Source organism: Schistocerca gregaria, chromosome 4, assembly GCF_023897955.1.
Source record: "Schistocerca gregaria isolate iqSchGreg1 chromosome 4, iqSchGreg1.2, whole genome shotgun sequence".
NCBI classification, from domain to species: Eukaryota; Metazoa; Arthropoda; class Insecta; order Orthoptera; family Acrididae; genus Schistocerca; species Schistocerca gregaria.
In genome coordinates, this window is record NC_064923.1 from 132364688 (window position 1) to 132381871 (window position 17184).

At 38.3% G+C, this 17184-nt stretch overlaps 1 protein-coding gene across 2 annotated transcripts in view; it reads right to left on the minus strand.

The window, feature by feature from the left end:
• Positions 1-3921: 3921 nt before the first annotated feature.
• LOC126266868 (nuclear valosin-containing protein-like) overlaps positions 3922-17184 on the minus strand; it is a 161245-nt gene continuing 147982 nt past the window's right edge. For both annotated transcript variants that reach the window (XM_049971492.1, XM_049971493.1), the window contains exons 13-15: positions 15524-15730; positions 11786-12013; positions 3922-6085 (exon numbers count right to left, since the gene is read on the minus strand). In XM_049971492.1, the coding sequence (XP_049827449.1) occupies positions 5981-6085; positions 11786-12013; positions 15524-15730 (540 nt within the window). In that variant the 3' untranslated portion in view covers positions 3922-5980. The remainder of the gene's footprint in view (positions 6086-11785; positions 12014-15523; positions 15731-17184) is intronic.

Consider the following 17184-nt stretch of genomic DNA (forward strand, 5'->3'; position numbering starts at 1 on the left):
TTACAGTGTTTTTAAACTTTAACTTTAATTATGGGCACACTGTATGTACATGGCTGTGTATATGAATTAAATCTTTATTTGTTTATTCTCAAACTGTAATAACACGACATGTCCCGTATCCTTGCACAAGTGATCCATGGACAAACAACAATGTACAGTGAAAGCCCTATTTTAAGTTTTTGTGCAGTGCAGACTTGAAAACTGCAAAATCGAGGAAAATGTTACAACCCCCAGAATACGTGCAAAAACAGTGACATATATGATTAAAAATCGCAATCCTCGTCAATACATTGTATAAAATTTGCATGAGTGGAGGAAATTACACGTACAATGCAATATTTATACCAGTAATTTGTGGTAATAAATTTCATCAGTTCTTAAAAAATCACAGTTGTGTAACAGCAAATAAACACTCCTAAAAAAATTGAAATTGCTACTGGGTACAAGGTTATCCAGCTATTTTCCTACATGGCTATGACCACAAATTATACGTCAAAACACACTTTTTTTGAGGCGTCTTTCCTTTGTGTTCACCCAGAAAAAGTAAAAATTGATGAACATGGCGAATTAAACTGAAAACTGTGAAGTACGGAGAAAGACCTTGGACTCTAACATGCTGAGGTGTGTTTCCTTCTGTAGCCAATGGCAGTTTAATTGTGTCAAGTAGATTTCACACTACTTTTTGCAGTGGTGACTAGTGGACTATCGACTTTTGTGAGCACTTGTGAACAACCCATGTAAACTGTGTGCATTTCGATTATTCTTTACCGTCTTAGTGTAACATATGTGCACAGTATGGGGTTTCAAAGCAATGGTGCACACACTTATTACTAAATGTCAGTCAATAACACATCAATGATGCATGGCTTCAAGAGATTGTATGACAACTAATGCATAATATAAAATTCAGATGAGTGAGCTGTAGGATAACATCATGGTTAGCTGAGTTAGAGGTTATAGGTTTGCAGCTCGCTGCATGTTAATATTTTTTCTCAACTTACAACTGTTATTACATTGAGAGCTTTGTTATGATTGTAACACAGTATGTTCTGGAATATTTTTCTGTATGATTAAGAGAACGAAGGATGAAATAAATATTTGCCTGTTTATTTATGAATGTGTGGTTATTTCCAAGTGTGGTGTTAAACAGAAAAGTAAGAGGACAGCATACATTCCTGCAAGTAAAATGAGCAGAAATAAAATTCATACTGTTCCTTATTACAAATACTTCGCTGTTTATTTCTGAATATATAGCGATTTCCGAGTGTGTGGTTAGGCAGAAACCTAGGTGAACAATAACATCCATTTCTTCATTGTCACAAATATTTCACACATTGCACAATCACAAACGTATATGTGATTGCAGTCTTTCTTGGCGTATTCCACTGATGAATTCTTCTCGGGTTATCAGCCAAGAGGTGGCGTCGTCTTGTCGCAACGTTTCAACAAGTTTAGTAACTCATTGAAACGTTCCGACAAGACGGCGCCACCACTCGGCTGATAACCCGAGAAGAATTTATCAACCAAAAACGTATTCCACTACAGAGTTCTTGCTACAACTGAGATTCTCTCACCACCAACACATTTACAAACATCAATTTCGCGCTATAGTCATTGACAAATAAATAGCCTTCACAGCGTCACCACATCACGATTACAAAGTTCCTGCATAAAGTAGTGTGAAACCTACCTGACCCATCACCATTGCGCAGTGAAGCTAAACGTTCAAAGTTGTGTTAGCAATGTTGATCATGGATTACATCAGCATTTTCTCTCACATCTCCCCTCTCCAGATTGGCCTAAAATAATGCCTTACCTCAGCCACCACCCATGGTGTGAACCGTGCCACTTATAACTCGTTCAAGCACGTCAAAAGTCAATAGGAAAAAATGGGATGAAGTAATGAGAGACATTGAGTAAACTCATAGAATATGATAAATGTTATTAGGAAGAAACATAAAATCAGGGAATCTTTAGCATTGATCTTATGGGTTTTTCACAGAGGCTACAAATTTATGGTGTAGAATCGCAAAAAATGTAAAACTGAAGAACATAAAATCAGAGTTCCTCTGTATTCCCATATAATGTGCTCCTAATATTTTAAAGCATATACTTTACTCTGATGAGTGCAGCATGTGTAAATATGAACTTTGAGACACAAAGAATTGGAGTAACTATCTTGCAGGCCTGTGAAACCATCACTCAAGCCACACACTAATTGGTGGCTTCTGAAACCTTTCCTCACAAGTGGTTTCCAATCAAATTGTGTGCATATGGAGTATTGGCTAAGTGGTGTGACTGGATTTTTGATTTCATATTAGGAAAGTCACAGTGCATAGTAACTGACGGGAAGTTACTAATCAAAACAAAAGTGAAATCTAAGAGTTCCTGATGGAAATATTGTGTAGGCACTCTGCTGATCCTAATCTGCATAAACAATTTGAGAGACAATCTGAGCATCTCTGTTACATTATTTGCAGTGATACTGTCATTTACCATCTAGTAAAGTCATCAGTAGATTAAAACAGACTGCACAATGATTTATAGTTGTGCAAAATGTGGTAGTTGACCCTAAACATTATAAAGTGTGAAGTCCTCCACGTGACTACTAAATAAAAAAATAAAAAAGGAATCTTACATTTTGGTTACACGATAAATTACAAATTTAAACGTTGTCGGTTCAACTAAGTACCTAGGGATTACAATTCAAATTGGAAACATCACATAAAAAATGTTGAGGAAGGCAAACCAATAAATGCATTCTATTGACAGAACGTTCAGAAGATACAACAAATCTATAACAGGGACTGCTTACACTACACTTGTCCTTCGTCTTCTGGAATACAGCTGTGTGATGTGGGATCCTTACTAGATTGGACTGGCAGAGGACATTGAAGAATTTCAAAGAAAGTTGGCTCGTTTTGTATTATTGCAGGTTAGGGGAGAAAGTGTCACTATAATGTTTTTCTCATATGCTACTGGAGAAGGGAACAGTCGAGATATAATCTGAAAGTGATTTTACTAACTATTTGCCAAGCTCATAAGTGTGAATTGCAGGGTGTCATGTAGTTGCAGATGAAATATACTGTCTTATTTTTCTCAGGAACTGCAACTGACAGTAAACAGTCACATATTTTATTTTTTCCAGTCATTTCCAATCTTAATTTGCAAACAATTCTGTTAATGGAATCATTGTACAATTGTATTTTGTAACTGGTAACAATAACATTTCAATTCAGATTATACAAGAGACAAGATAATTACACGAGTTTATACCCAAATGCATGCAATGTGTGTTTCTTTTACATGCTGCTTGTCCTACGAGGGTAGTATATCTGGGAATGCGTTGAACTTACCTGGATTTGGAGTGACCATCAGCAATGAAAGTACTAAAGATTCATTCTTATATTTTTACTTTTATTTGTCAGCTGAACCGCGGATGGCTCCTTATTTTGGCAGGTAAGTAGATACTTCTCTGTCTCAAATGTTGTGGTATTTTTATATGTGAAAGATACATGTGGCCTAATAACGTAAACAGCTTACATGTTAAAGTAGATGTTTTACTTTTTCTGATAAAATGCTGCAAACAATTACTGATTATTACAAAATCACCCGTGTCTGTATTTTGTTCATTTGATGTACCCTATCTTACTAATCTACTTCTGTTGACTCGTCTAAGTGGATTTCTGTGATAGTAAGGTGAGTAACGTATTCAGCTCCACAACCAAGAGGAAAAATTTCCCACTGCCAGAACTGCCACATTAATTAAATGGACACCACTAACAAAAGTGTTAAATGTACAACTAGATTCTCCAAGACGAGTTTCTGAGTATCATCATGTATCCTTTTTATTTATTACATCAGGTTCCTAACAGATACTTCTCATACGGTGTGGGGGACATACTTAGAAAAATAAATATATTAGAAAATGTAGTACAATTTATTTGTCTCATATAAAATTGAACTTACAAATACAAATTAACAATTAAAATAAATGCATGAAAATCCAGGGCAGATGCCAAACACTCATGTGCCGATGAAATGCATAGATAAATTTAAAGAATGATTAACATGGGTGCTCAAGACAAACAATATAATATCATATGAGATATTAAACATTTTCATACACTGTAAGTATCTACTTTTATACTATTGTTGATGAGTGACCAGGGCAGAGGCAAGGGTGATGACAATAACAACATTACAGAAAGAAAGAACACATTTTATTCTCTGAGCAGCAGAGCATGCCTTTAATGTGAACAAGGGTGGCAGAGGATAGTGCGAGCGCTCACACACACACACACACACACACACACACACACACAATTCTTTAAAAGTACATTGAAGACACAATGGAATAAGAAAGCTGAATTTGGGATATGAGGAAAAATAAAATATTCAAAAGAAAATACCTACTTTGCATTTCTAAACTTAAACATATTTACTTTCTCCATAGCAGCCACCCAAAACAGTACTGATATGGCCTCATCACAATACTTTTAAACACATTCTCTTAACCAATACATCAAATGTATTTAGAAATTCTGCCCCATTCTCTTAACATAACTACTTTCCATATATGCAGTCACTGCAGAGGACAAATCTCCCACAACACACACACACACACACACACACACACACACACACACACACACACACACACACGAATAACAAAAACTATACAAACAAAAGGAGAGTTTTTCTGTGACCAAGAGGAAAAGACACTTCTATATAATCACACAGCCTTCAAATTCCTGTGACGAAGTGTTGATATACAAGAACCCTTGTCAAAAAATGTTTGCTCAGATGCTAACCCATGAGATGTTTATCTGAGGAAGTCAAACTGATGACAGTTTGCACACAACTGATGTTACAGTCTAAGCAGAATCAGCAATGTTAATGCACCCATGGGTACTCAGTGTGATGAGACGAGTTTCATGTGGCCTGTTCATGAAAATACTGTAACACAAAATTTTAATGTCGACCTAGTTCATACACTTTGTTCGTAATGTGTGATGATATGTAGATTGTGTTTACCATGCCTGTGGCATAGACACTTCTCTCTACTCATTTCAACCCACTAAATTTTTCCTTGTTTGGAAAACTCTTCCTGCATTTTATTTATGGCACTCCACTGAAAACTGGAGTATCATAAAAATGTTCGTCATGTATTTGACAGTGTTGGTCATATATGTAGAATGCTCAAGGGTATTAAAATGAATGGGCTTCATTTAATAAAGATGCTTCAAATCTGCTTGCGCGGAAGAATTATGGTGACAGGATTGTACAAACAAGCCAAGGGCTATTAACTCTATGTAGAGGCTTGTTTGACCCAGGTTGATATACTTTCCTTCTAATTCATGGTCACAAGAAGACTCTCCGAATATATTATGTATGGACGATGATATGCAGTTCTCTGTCACCCGTGCTTATGCAGCCACTTATATCATTCAACTCCCCCCCCCCCCCCCCCCCCCAAAAAAAACAAAGCACACAAATAAAAAGGAAATTAATGGTATGAAATTACATGTACCATTCACAACTGCTCCTTATACAACTTGTTCTTCAGTTATGCGTACATGTAATTTTAACCTCTTTTCAATTCCTTTAATATTTCGAACCACATCTCATTTCTTCCGTGGTTGATCACAGTACTGCACGTGACAGACTCAGCTGCTAGCTGCTACGGATGTCTGCGCAGTAAATATCTTGCCTGCTGCAGTACATCAGTCTGAACTTTCTCATGCAACACTTTGGTATTTATCATAATCTGTTGAAGTGTGCGTGCTTCTTGTTTCCTGACACTTCTGTTATCTGGATTTATTTGAGCCCTCAGTGACAGAAAGCTGGGTTCCAATAGCTTGAGGTTGATATGTCTGCTATGCAGCATCCAGCGCAGGTGGAGAGTAAGAAGGTACATTTCATCCACTTAAATGTAAGTGGTAGCCTGTAGTTTTTACTTTCATGATGTAGTAAAACATTAGGTACTATGTTTTAATGTGTCATCCCCACTTTCCATTTCTTTTATTCTACTTGAAGGTACTGATGTGTACATCCGCCTTAATTTTTCATAATGCTTGTGATCCTGGAAAAATTAAAACGAAATTATCTCACACAATACCATAATAAAGTAAAATGCACTTCTAATGCTAAACACCAAATATATTTAATTTGAACTTACAAGTAATGAACCTGCAAAACGAGTTTTTAGTCTACCAAGAATGGAAAAAATGGAAAATGTGCCCTTCCTAATTAATCAGTGAAGTTACCCTGTATTAATTTTGAGATCAGATGCATTAAGTGCTCTCTCTCTCTCTCTCTCTCTCTCTCTCTCTCTCTCTCTCTCTCTCTCTGTGTGTGTGTGTGTGTGTGTGTGTGTGTGTGTGTGTGTGTGTGTGTGTGTGTGTGTGTGCCAGGCCACCACAACACTCATTATCTAGTTGTGAACTGAGATCTTGTGTACTGCTTTGGTATCTAATATTGTCACGTAGATTAAGATGCAAGTAGATGAATGACAAACACTAACTTCACTTAACATAGGTTTATTCAGCACCTGCACATACAAGAGCACGGAGCGAACTGATTCTTGCCATTTGTGGATACTTCTAGAATGTACTCGAACCGAATATAGAAATTAAAATTGTAAAGTTCAGGTGAGTTATGAACTCACGACCCTTGATGCATCAGTTTAGTATCATATCCACTACACCGCAGTGCTACTCAGCTTCTCCTGCGACATTGCATTGCTACCTCCTTAACAGCATCTCAGTGTTACATCCTCCTAGTCTGGGAAGCTGTCATCGGTGCTGCATACTCTGACTCCTGATGACTGATGTTCGCCCTGGCGGTGATCTTCTTAGAACTTCTCCTGCTGCTATGTTCTTCGTTACCTTTCCACTTGTTGCCTGTTGCTAGAGCTTCAAATTTACCACGGGTTGCAGGATCCTTACAGGGCTTCATTCAAAGGACGTGGACTGTATCTCTGATCTTTCGTCGTCTTGTGTCGGGGGTCGAAATCTTCAACTTCATAAGTAACATTAGACAACTGTCTTACAACCTTATAAGGTCCGAAGTAGTGCCTGAGGAGCTCCTCAAAGAGACCAACCTTCCAAGAGGAGTGAAGATCCGGATGAGGTCACCAGGCTGGTAGACAACAGGGTGGTGGCACACGTCATACCTTTGGCGATTGTTTTCTTGAGCTTTACAGAGGCTGGGATGACCATGTTATTCTTCAGCAGTATACTTCTTTTACATTCCACTACAAGATCCATGGGTTGATGCATGGCATCACACGACAGCTACCTTTCTAGTGATGACTGCAGGAATGATCACTTAATCCAGCACACAGTCTACACACACTCAGATGCGCATCTTCCTGTCCACAGTATCTCATTTAATCTAGCATAATCTTCGAGCGACTACAACCTATAATTGCTTGAGAAGCTTTCAAAAAGTCCCATCCGAGAATGACCTCATGACTACATTCTTTTAAGACGATGAATTCTTAGGGCTGTGTATGGCCACTTATACCCACACGAATAACATCTTCCTGTAGGTTTTACATATTTCCCCATTAGCCACCTTCAGCAGAGATGTTTTGTTTTTGACAAATACGGTTTTTTGCAACTGGCGACGGTACCTCTCTGACATGACTGAATATGATGCTCCAGAGTCCACAAGAGCTTGGGCTGGTTGGCCATCCATGAGGATATTGACGTAGTTTCCTATCATTTTTGTAGTGATCGACAGCAGAGGAGTTTTCTCTTTGGCGTCGTCACCTCCAAGGAAGGTCGCTCCCTTTAGTTTTCCAGGTTGCAGCGACTAGGTGATTCACTGGAGAGTCTAAACAGTGATGGAGACCTTGTTGGCAAGCATCCTCTCCAGCGGCTAGTTTGTGGCGATGGTGACCTACGTCCTCCTGCATCCACATCATCTTGTTCATCTTCGTTGACCCCGAATTGGTGTCGGCTAAGATCGGTCTGTTGTCTTCTGGCACGGGCGTCATCAAATATCAACCGCCTTCCTCGACAACAGCACACCACATGTCCCAGTCATCCGCAGTGGAAACATACTGGTTGGTTATCCTGGGTCCTCTAGTCATCCATCTTCCTTGGTATACAAACAGGTTCCTCATGCGACATTGTAGGAACGTAACTGTACCTGGGTCTCGAATTTTTTACCGTTTTAAAGGGAAATGAAGGACGAGAGATTGGGTTCAATGTCTGTTCCACTTCCTCCCTTATGACCTCTTGAAGAGTCTCTGTTTTTTGCTCACCATGCAATCCAAGTGCCTTTTGAACTTCCTCTCTCACTATCTGACAAAGAACACTTGTGAAATCAGTTTCTTGCTCTATCACAGACATCGATACAACATTAGGAAGCCATTCATAGTTCTTACGCGTAATTCTTTTTTATGCATTGTCTCAATACACTGGCACCATTTTACAAAGTCGTCTGCTGTCTAAACCTCCTTCAGGAGTAGGGCTTGATACATGTCCTCAGCAAGACCCTTCATGAGATATGCAACCTTGTCTTCTTTCTCCATTCTAGGATCCACTATTTTACAGAGCTCTAAGACGTCTTGAATGTAGGATGCGGTAGTTTCTCCTGGACGCTGTGCCCTGCACTTTAATTTATCTTCAGCCTTGCACTTCTGTCGCCGTGTGTCGCCGAAATACTTGCGCAGTTTCGCCTGGAATACTTCCCAGTTTGTGAACTTCTCCTCGTTGTTCTCATACCATTGCTTGGCAGTGAGCTCCAAGTAGAAAAATACGTTAGCCAAACACACGGTGTCATCCCATTTGTTAAATTTGGCTATATGCTCATATACCTTCAGCCGCTTGTTTGGATATTTGCCATCGTCACCAGAGAACCCGGAAGGATATCTGATGCGGTGGCACACAGTTGCTGTCATCGTGATGTCTTCTTCTTCTTCTTCTCTCTCTCCAATAGATTGCAATCTGTTGAATATGGCTCAAACTCTGGTTTCTTGCCATGTAAACGGCAGCTCCGTTGTGGCCGGGAGACACTGTGCGGTATCACAAGTTCCAATACCCAGCGCCTCCACCAGAATAATGTCACATAGAGAAAGGTGTAAGTAGAAGAATGACAAACAGTAACTTCACTTCCATGAAGGTTTATTCAGCACTTGCACATATGCGAGCGTGGAGCAAACTGCCTCCAGCCAGAGCACATATTGTATATATACAGCTACAGAACATTCCAGTACAATGATTTTTACCAATTGTGGATACTTCTAGAATGAACTCGAACCGAATATAGAAATTAAAACTGTACAGTCCAGGTGAGTTTTGAACTCACGACCTACAATGCAACAGTTTAGTACCATATCTGTATTTTGTTTATAATATTTAAGCATTTCGTCAAAAGCCAATATTGTCAACACTGCACAAAATGCCGGTGCTGCAATCTGAATTCAAGTCGATTCGAACTACAGGTGATGAGACAGTGATGCTTGGATAATATTTTTTTTGTGAGAGAACCACTTTTCTTCCACCACCTTTGATGACTCTGCTCAGAGAATAAGTACTGCCTGTTGCTGTGGTGATATGAACTTCACACAGAATGTCAGAGAAAGAAACATCACAAACATCATTATCAGGCCAATAGAAGGGCGGGGGTGGTCCAAGAGGTTGCATGATGCTTAATACAACATCTCCTTCTTCACAATTCACTTTCTCACCAATTCCCAAATACCAAGAAGAGTCATATGCACATGCAACATAGCACTTGGGCTGCACAGTGCATTCTGGCATTAGTGACGGAAGTGCATCTGAGAAATCATGCAGGGTACTAAAATCGGTATCACGGCTCAGCCTATTTGCTCCGATCTTGGATGGTAATATTTGTACAATGTGATGCATAGATCATGTTCCAGGAATTGGTTTTGCACTTGCAAAGACCTGAGAAAGATAATGTCCGACTTGTACCCTTTCATCTTTTGAAATAAAGAGAACTGAAATGCCTTGCAGGTTCTCGCAACAGAATTCAAATACCTGTAAAGCTGTGATTATTTGATCTTTATAAACTCTTTACAAACTTGTTTTTGTGACAAGTCTTAACAGTGCCACCAATACCCCCAAAGAAAGATTTGCCATGGCTGGTAGCAAAAAAGGACCAGCTCCACTTTACGTTGAAGTCGTGTTCATGGTAGCAGATATTTCTGAAATTCTTACTATTTTTATGTTGTGCAGCACAACCCTCAGCGAAACATTCAACATACGCAAGATGAATTTCTGGAAAGTTGCACTTAAAAAAATTCAATACATTCTTATGAATCTGGTACCACAAGGCAACTTCATGTTCTAGATCATCAGAAACAATACAAATACGTTTTGTTTCCAACTGTTTGTCCTTTTTGTAATACATATGGAAAGTGTGAAGAGTGCAGCTACCATTGTTCCAATAGTACCCCTGCACTTCACCTTGAACAACAAAGTTGAGATTTTCACTGAAATCCATTAAAATTAAAACTTATCCTTCAGCAAGCTTTTCCTCCTCCATTTTCAAATAATCAGATTGTGATTGAGAAATAACAGAGTGTGGAGTAAATTTTTCAATTTTCTTAATTAGTGTGTCACAGAATTCTGATAGAGAAGTGATTTCAGGCTCGTTTACTTATATCACATATTATTTTAATTTATCTCGGTAAGTTCCTTTAACAGAAATGGAATTTAGAAGCAATTTAACATTTTGGTGGTAAATGGACATACATATGATGTGTGTTCCTGATGATCCTGCAAGCATACACGATTTGGTTGAAGAGAAGCAAAATTTTGAGACTCCTACTTTGTCTTCAGGATACTTTTTTAAAATTTTTTTTTTATTATTTTTTTTAGAGAGAGAATACAGTTGTTCAGTTAAATTACTTAAAATGCTTCTGTTCATAGGTATTTTTGCTGGTGCTCACTTTGTCTTTTTTCAACAAGCATTATTCTTGTGGTTTCTTCATCCAAATGAAAACATTTTGCACTGTTATCAGGTGGCAATGTCTTTTCTCTTTTCTGCTCATCAATCAATAAAATACCTTCTTACATTAATCTGGAACTGACTTTCTGTGGAGATCAAGCTGGTGGCAAAAGAGTAAGAAACTGAATGTTTTCACGATTATTTGCATTTTCAATTTTCTGATTGATTTTGTCCACGAGTTCATCATGTTTTTTCCTTTTCTTCCAGTTTTATCAAATCACTGTCAGGGTTAGTGCTTGCACCAGCAGTCAGCTCAACTTGATATGTATGTGAAATTTTAGTTTTCAGAGCCCCAGTTGCTGCATACCAAATATGACAAACAACTGGATGCAGCTTTGTAGGATATACTCCTAAGCTAGTTAAGCTAGTATGGAGCACAGATTTTTCAGGAGTCTGCACCTTCACATTACTGTCATTTATATAGCCTTGTACTTTCCAAGCATAAACAAGGGTCAAAATCAACAGTGATATCTGATCCTACTGCCAGGGAAAATGGTATCCTTTAAACTAGTGAGTGTAAAATGGAAAATGATTAATACATCAACTACTGTTATGATTATTTTGCTGTAAACATGAGAGCTGCATTTGATGCAAACTTGTGGCCTTTATCCCCAACCTGGATTTACTTCATATACACAAATTAAATATACCTGTGACCTTAACTGTTCACTGTAATACTTAAATCAGGTGATGTCTACATCAAACTGATTGCTGATAACGGTACATACCCATCTGCTTAATATTTTGCAAAATAAAGAATAAAAATGAGAATGGACTATCGTGTATACAGAATTACCTTTTCTGAGATGGAAGGACGTATTTTTGCAAGTGCCACAGCAAAATGCTCTGCAGTGACAGCTAGATTGCCTTCTGCATCAGGCTGTTTCAAATGTTCCTTGAGAGACTGAACTGCAGCCTCTCTGACAAGGGCAGCAAGATCTGCACCGGTGTAGCTGTGACATCTGTCACTTTTTCCCAAAGATTCCAGATCCACATTATCAGCAAGACGAGGTTTCGTTCCATTCTGTAAAATGTTTAGAATATATTTAAGTCATTGGGTTTTGTGTTGGACTTTTTTGTGCTATACACACCAAGCCAATATTTTAAGAAAAATGAAAAAGATAATCCAGGGTTACTGTGAAAAACCCAAAGCACTCTTATAAATTAATGTAAATACACCAATGAAAAGCAAACTGAATATATTAAACCCGCCATCTTCCAAGAAGTAAAAAACACACATTCTAAGGACAAAAAATTGTTAGGCATGTGCAGAAGACCAGGTTTTTATTGAAGGTGGAAGTATTGGGTGAGAAAGTGACTATCTCCCAACATATGCCTTCAACAAAAGAAGTTTATAACCGAACAACTCCCTGAATTATGGACCATGGCCACTATATATCCATTACACAAGAAGAGTGATAAGAGTAATATGGACAACTATAGAGGAATTCTCTCCTACAATGCACTTACAAGATTTTGTCCAAGAGCCTATGAGGAAGATTCAAGGAAGAATAAGAGTTATTCATAAGGAGTTATGGAAATATCGAGGAGGTTTCAGACCATGGACAAGCTGTACAGAGCACATAATTAGATTAAAATTAATTGCAGTGTATTACATGAAATAGAACAAAGCTCTGGCAACAACATTTGCAGACTTTAAGAAAGTATAACATTGTCACCACATACCTTCAGTACTAAAAATTATAAAGAATCTAAGACTTACTCCAAAACTAACAAATTACTGTAACCAACACCAAATCAAAAGCTAAGTTTACAGGAGAACTTTCTGAAGTGTTCCTCGTACTAACAGATATAAGAGTGGGTGATTGCCAATCAGCATTACTATTCCACTATGTACTGGAATGTGTGGGACAACAGTACAAACACAAGCCAAACAACATAACAACTGGAAGTTCCAAAAATGATATATGTTTAAACTGTTTGGGATTTATTCAGGCACTCTCCCCCCTTGCCTGCAATGTTGAAAAAATCTGACAAGTTAAATTGCAACAAGAAATGACAGAAAATTGGCCTTCAAATACAGTTTGAAAAAACAGAAATTGGGTTAACTCGTCCACCAATTGCACACAGAATTACAACAGAAAAAAGGAAATCAAAATTGTTGATAAATATTTATGTAAACCATGACTTACAACCCAAATGAGAAGCAGACATGGTAAAACAGAAAATAAAAGGTAACAAAGCAAATTACAAACTCAAAAATGTCTATTGATAATTGAAAAACTGAAACATTATAAAATAATGTAAGATTAGATAGATTGCTACTTAACATACAGATAGGTACAGTTGCATATAAGCTTAGGGGCACAGCCTTTGTCAGAAAAAGAGAAACACACACTATTCATTCACACAAGCAAGCATATCTCATACACACATAATCATTAACTCTGGCCAGAACAGTACCATTGGCATTCTGGCCTGAGCTGCCGGAAATGGCGGTCATTGCACTATGTCATCAAAAGTATCCAAACACCCCCAAAACAAACATTTTTCATATTAGGTGCATTGTGCTGCCACCTACTGCCAAGTACTCCATATCAGTGATCTCAGTAGTCATTAGACATCGTGAGAGAGCAGAGGGGTGTGCTCCACAGAACTCACGGACTTTGAATGTGGTCAGGTGATTGGATGTCACTTGTGTCATATTTATTTTTTGAGATTTCCACATTCCTAAACACCCCTAGGCCCACTGTTTCCAATGTGATAGTGAAGTGGAAACGTGAAGGGACACGTACACCACAAAAGCGTATAGGCCGACTTCGTCTGTTGACTGACAGAGACCGCTGACAGTAGAAGAGGGTCGTAATGTGTAACAGACAGACATCTATCCGGATCATCACACAGGAATTGCACTCTGCATCAGAATCCACTGCAAGTACTATGATTGTAAGGTGGGAGGTGAGAAAACTTTGATTTCATGGTCGAGTGGCTGCCGGTAAATGCCAAATGACACCTCACTTGGTGTAAAGAGCATAAACATTGGACGATTGAACAATGGAAAAACGTGTGGAGGGTTGTGTGGAGTGACGAATCATGGTAAACAATGTGGTGATCCGATGGCAGGGTGTGGGTATGGAGAATGCCCGGTGAACGTCATCAGCCAGCGTGTGTAGCGCCAACAGTAAAATTTGGAGGCAGTGGTGATATGGTGTGGTTGTGTTTTTCATGGAGGGGCTTGCACCCCCTGTTGTTTTGCATGGCACTATTGCAGCACAGGCTATCTTGATGTTTTGCCTACCTTGACGTTTTAAGTACCTTCTTGCTTCCCACTGTTGAAAGAAGAATTTGGGGATGGCGATTACATCTTTCAATATGATCGAGCACCTGTTCATAATGCATGGCCTGGGGCAGAGTGGTTACACAACAATAACATCCCTGTAATGGACTGGCCTTCACAGAGTCCTGACATGAATACTATAGAACACCATTGGAATGTTTTGGAATGCTGACTTCTTGCCAGGCCTCACTGACTGACATTGATTCCTATCCTCAGTGCAGCACTCTGTGAGGAATGGGCTGTCATTCCCCATGAAACCTTCCAGCACCTTATTGAACGTATGCCTGCCAGAGTGGAAGCTGTCATCAAGGCTAAGGGTGGGCCAACACCGTATTTAATTCCAGCATTACTGATGGTGGGCGCCATGAACTTTTAAGTCATTTTCAGCCAAGAGTCCATACACTTTTGATCACACAGTGTATTTGTAAGGTGTGCTTGCTTGTGTGAATGAATGGTGTGAATTTGTCTTTCTCTGATGAAGGCTGTGGCTGAAAGCTTATGTGTAATTGTCTTAACTGTGCCTGTCTGCAACTCAGCATGTTATCTTTGCGGTAAGTAGCAATCTATCTATTCCACATTGTTTCTATTCCTAACTGGAGCTTTAACATTATAAAACAGTTACACAACCATAAAAATATGCAGCTTAAACCATCTTTAAAAAACTAACACAGTATAAATTGCCAGAATACTTAAAATAAAAAATAATTCCTAGGACATGTATAAATAAACAACATTAAATAGATGGACACCAGATAACAGCTTCAGATGAAACACTGTACACGAAAATAGAACTGGTAACAAGCATGATCAGCAAGAAATACATCTCATTCTTGGTCATCTCAGCAGAACACAAGAAAATAGGATTTAACGAAAAACAGGAAAATTTTGGAATAGTCAGAGCAATATTAAATGGATTGCAGAAATTAAAGAAGGTATAAGAGAATGTCTGGGTACAGTAGTCGGTTGCTGTCAAATTATAATACAATGTTACGGGGGAAAAAAAAATTAAATAAATAAAAAGAGCCATCTTCAACAATTTTGGTGATAACTAGAAACAGATATAAGAATAAATGCAACAATAAAATCAAAATCTCAAGCTAAGTATGGAGCAACAAGTAATGTAATGATAAATAATGACGCAACAAGTAATGTAATGATAAATAATGACACAACAATACATTTAAAAAATTAGAAAATATTTCTTGATAATGGAGAAGAGAGATATGCTGTTCATACCTTGGTGAGAGCACGTAGTATATCTGTTCGGTCCTGTGGACCTGGTAGTCCTACATACACAATTTTGTCAAGACGGCCAGGTCTTAGGACTGCTGGATCTATGATGTCTGGCCTATTTGTAGCTGCCAGTAAGAAAACTCCTCGTCGACTTTCCACACCATCCATTTCTGTGAGCATCTGATTAACAACCCTCATACTAGCGCCACCCTAGAATTTGATAAAGTCTCATGGTAACACCAATAACAATATCATATTCATGCATAACAGTATTTGTAAGGCACATTAAAATGAGTAAAATTTAATCATTAAAATGTGATATTTGCAAGGCAATTTTTTTATTAAATTAAAAACTAAAAATTACGTACAAATGAAATGAAATGATTGTATGGCATTGTTGGCCAGAAGGCCCCATGGGAGGGAGTTCGGGTCGCCGTATTGAGAGTCCTTTTTAGTTGACACCACTTCAGTGACTTGAGAGTCAATGATGATGAAATGATGATGATGGACAAACAACACCCAGTCATCTCGAGGCAGAGAAAATCCCTGACCCCCTGGGAATCGAACCTGGGACCACGTGCGTGGGAAGCGAGAACGCTACTGCAAGACCATGAGTTGCGGACATTATTTATAAGTTTGTATGACACAAATTTAAAAACTTCAGACAGCAGCAAGGTGGTAGACAGAAAAAAAGTGGATAGAAATGATTATTTCACGAAGTCAGAAAGCAAGATTATATACAAATGAAGCAAAATATAATGAACAATATACTATAGGAGAGGATGCCATTGCATCACTCTACAAGAAATCGTTTCCAACAATAAGAATACTGGTGAGATATTAATAATGATCTATGAAACAGTAAATGTACTGTAAAGATAGTATAAGAATTTATACTAGCTTAAAGTAAATATGCATGAATTGGGAGCATATCTTTTTTGTTAAAAAAATCTATTTCACAAGAACTTATCTCCAAAGTACTATGCAATATGACAAGAAATAAGGTTTACAAAACCAACTTTACGGTATCATAACTGGCTACTGAATGTGTTTTTCAAAACTGTACAGGTAGCAGCTCCCAGCTTTTACAGAAGGTGATGTACCATTTGTAACATATGGGAGTAATGAAAACAAACAACTTATGCCAATCAAAGCTAAAATTTGAGACAATCTTTCATTCAACAATTGACAGTGGTGGCCTACATCAAACTAGTCAGGAGACTGATAACACCCCCCCCCCCCCAAAAGTAGTTATAATTAAACTTAATGTTAATTTTATGGTATTAACTGTAGGGCAAAATTTTCTATTTAGGTTATGGCTACTAGTAACTCTACTCCAGCATTGAACTCACAAGAAGCCTTAATAACATACCTCGAAAACTCTGTTGCCAAGAGCATTACAAGTAGAAGCCATGTATTTGGATCTTAATCCGAGTCTGGCACACAGATCTAATCAGTAGTAGTAGTAGTAGTAGTAGTAGTAGTAGTAGCAGCAGCAGCAGCAGCAGCAGCAGCAGTTGTGGTAGTGGGTTTTGTAGTAATTGTCTTTATATAAAATACTGATACATTTACAGAACAATCTTTTTATGCTGCATCATTATCCAAAGTTTTAGCCACTGATTAAAGTTTAACTTGTGAAGTGCCTCAACCTTGGGGGCGGAATC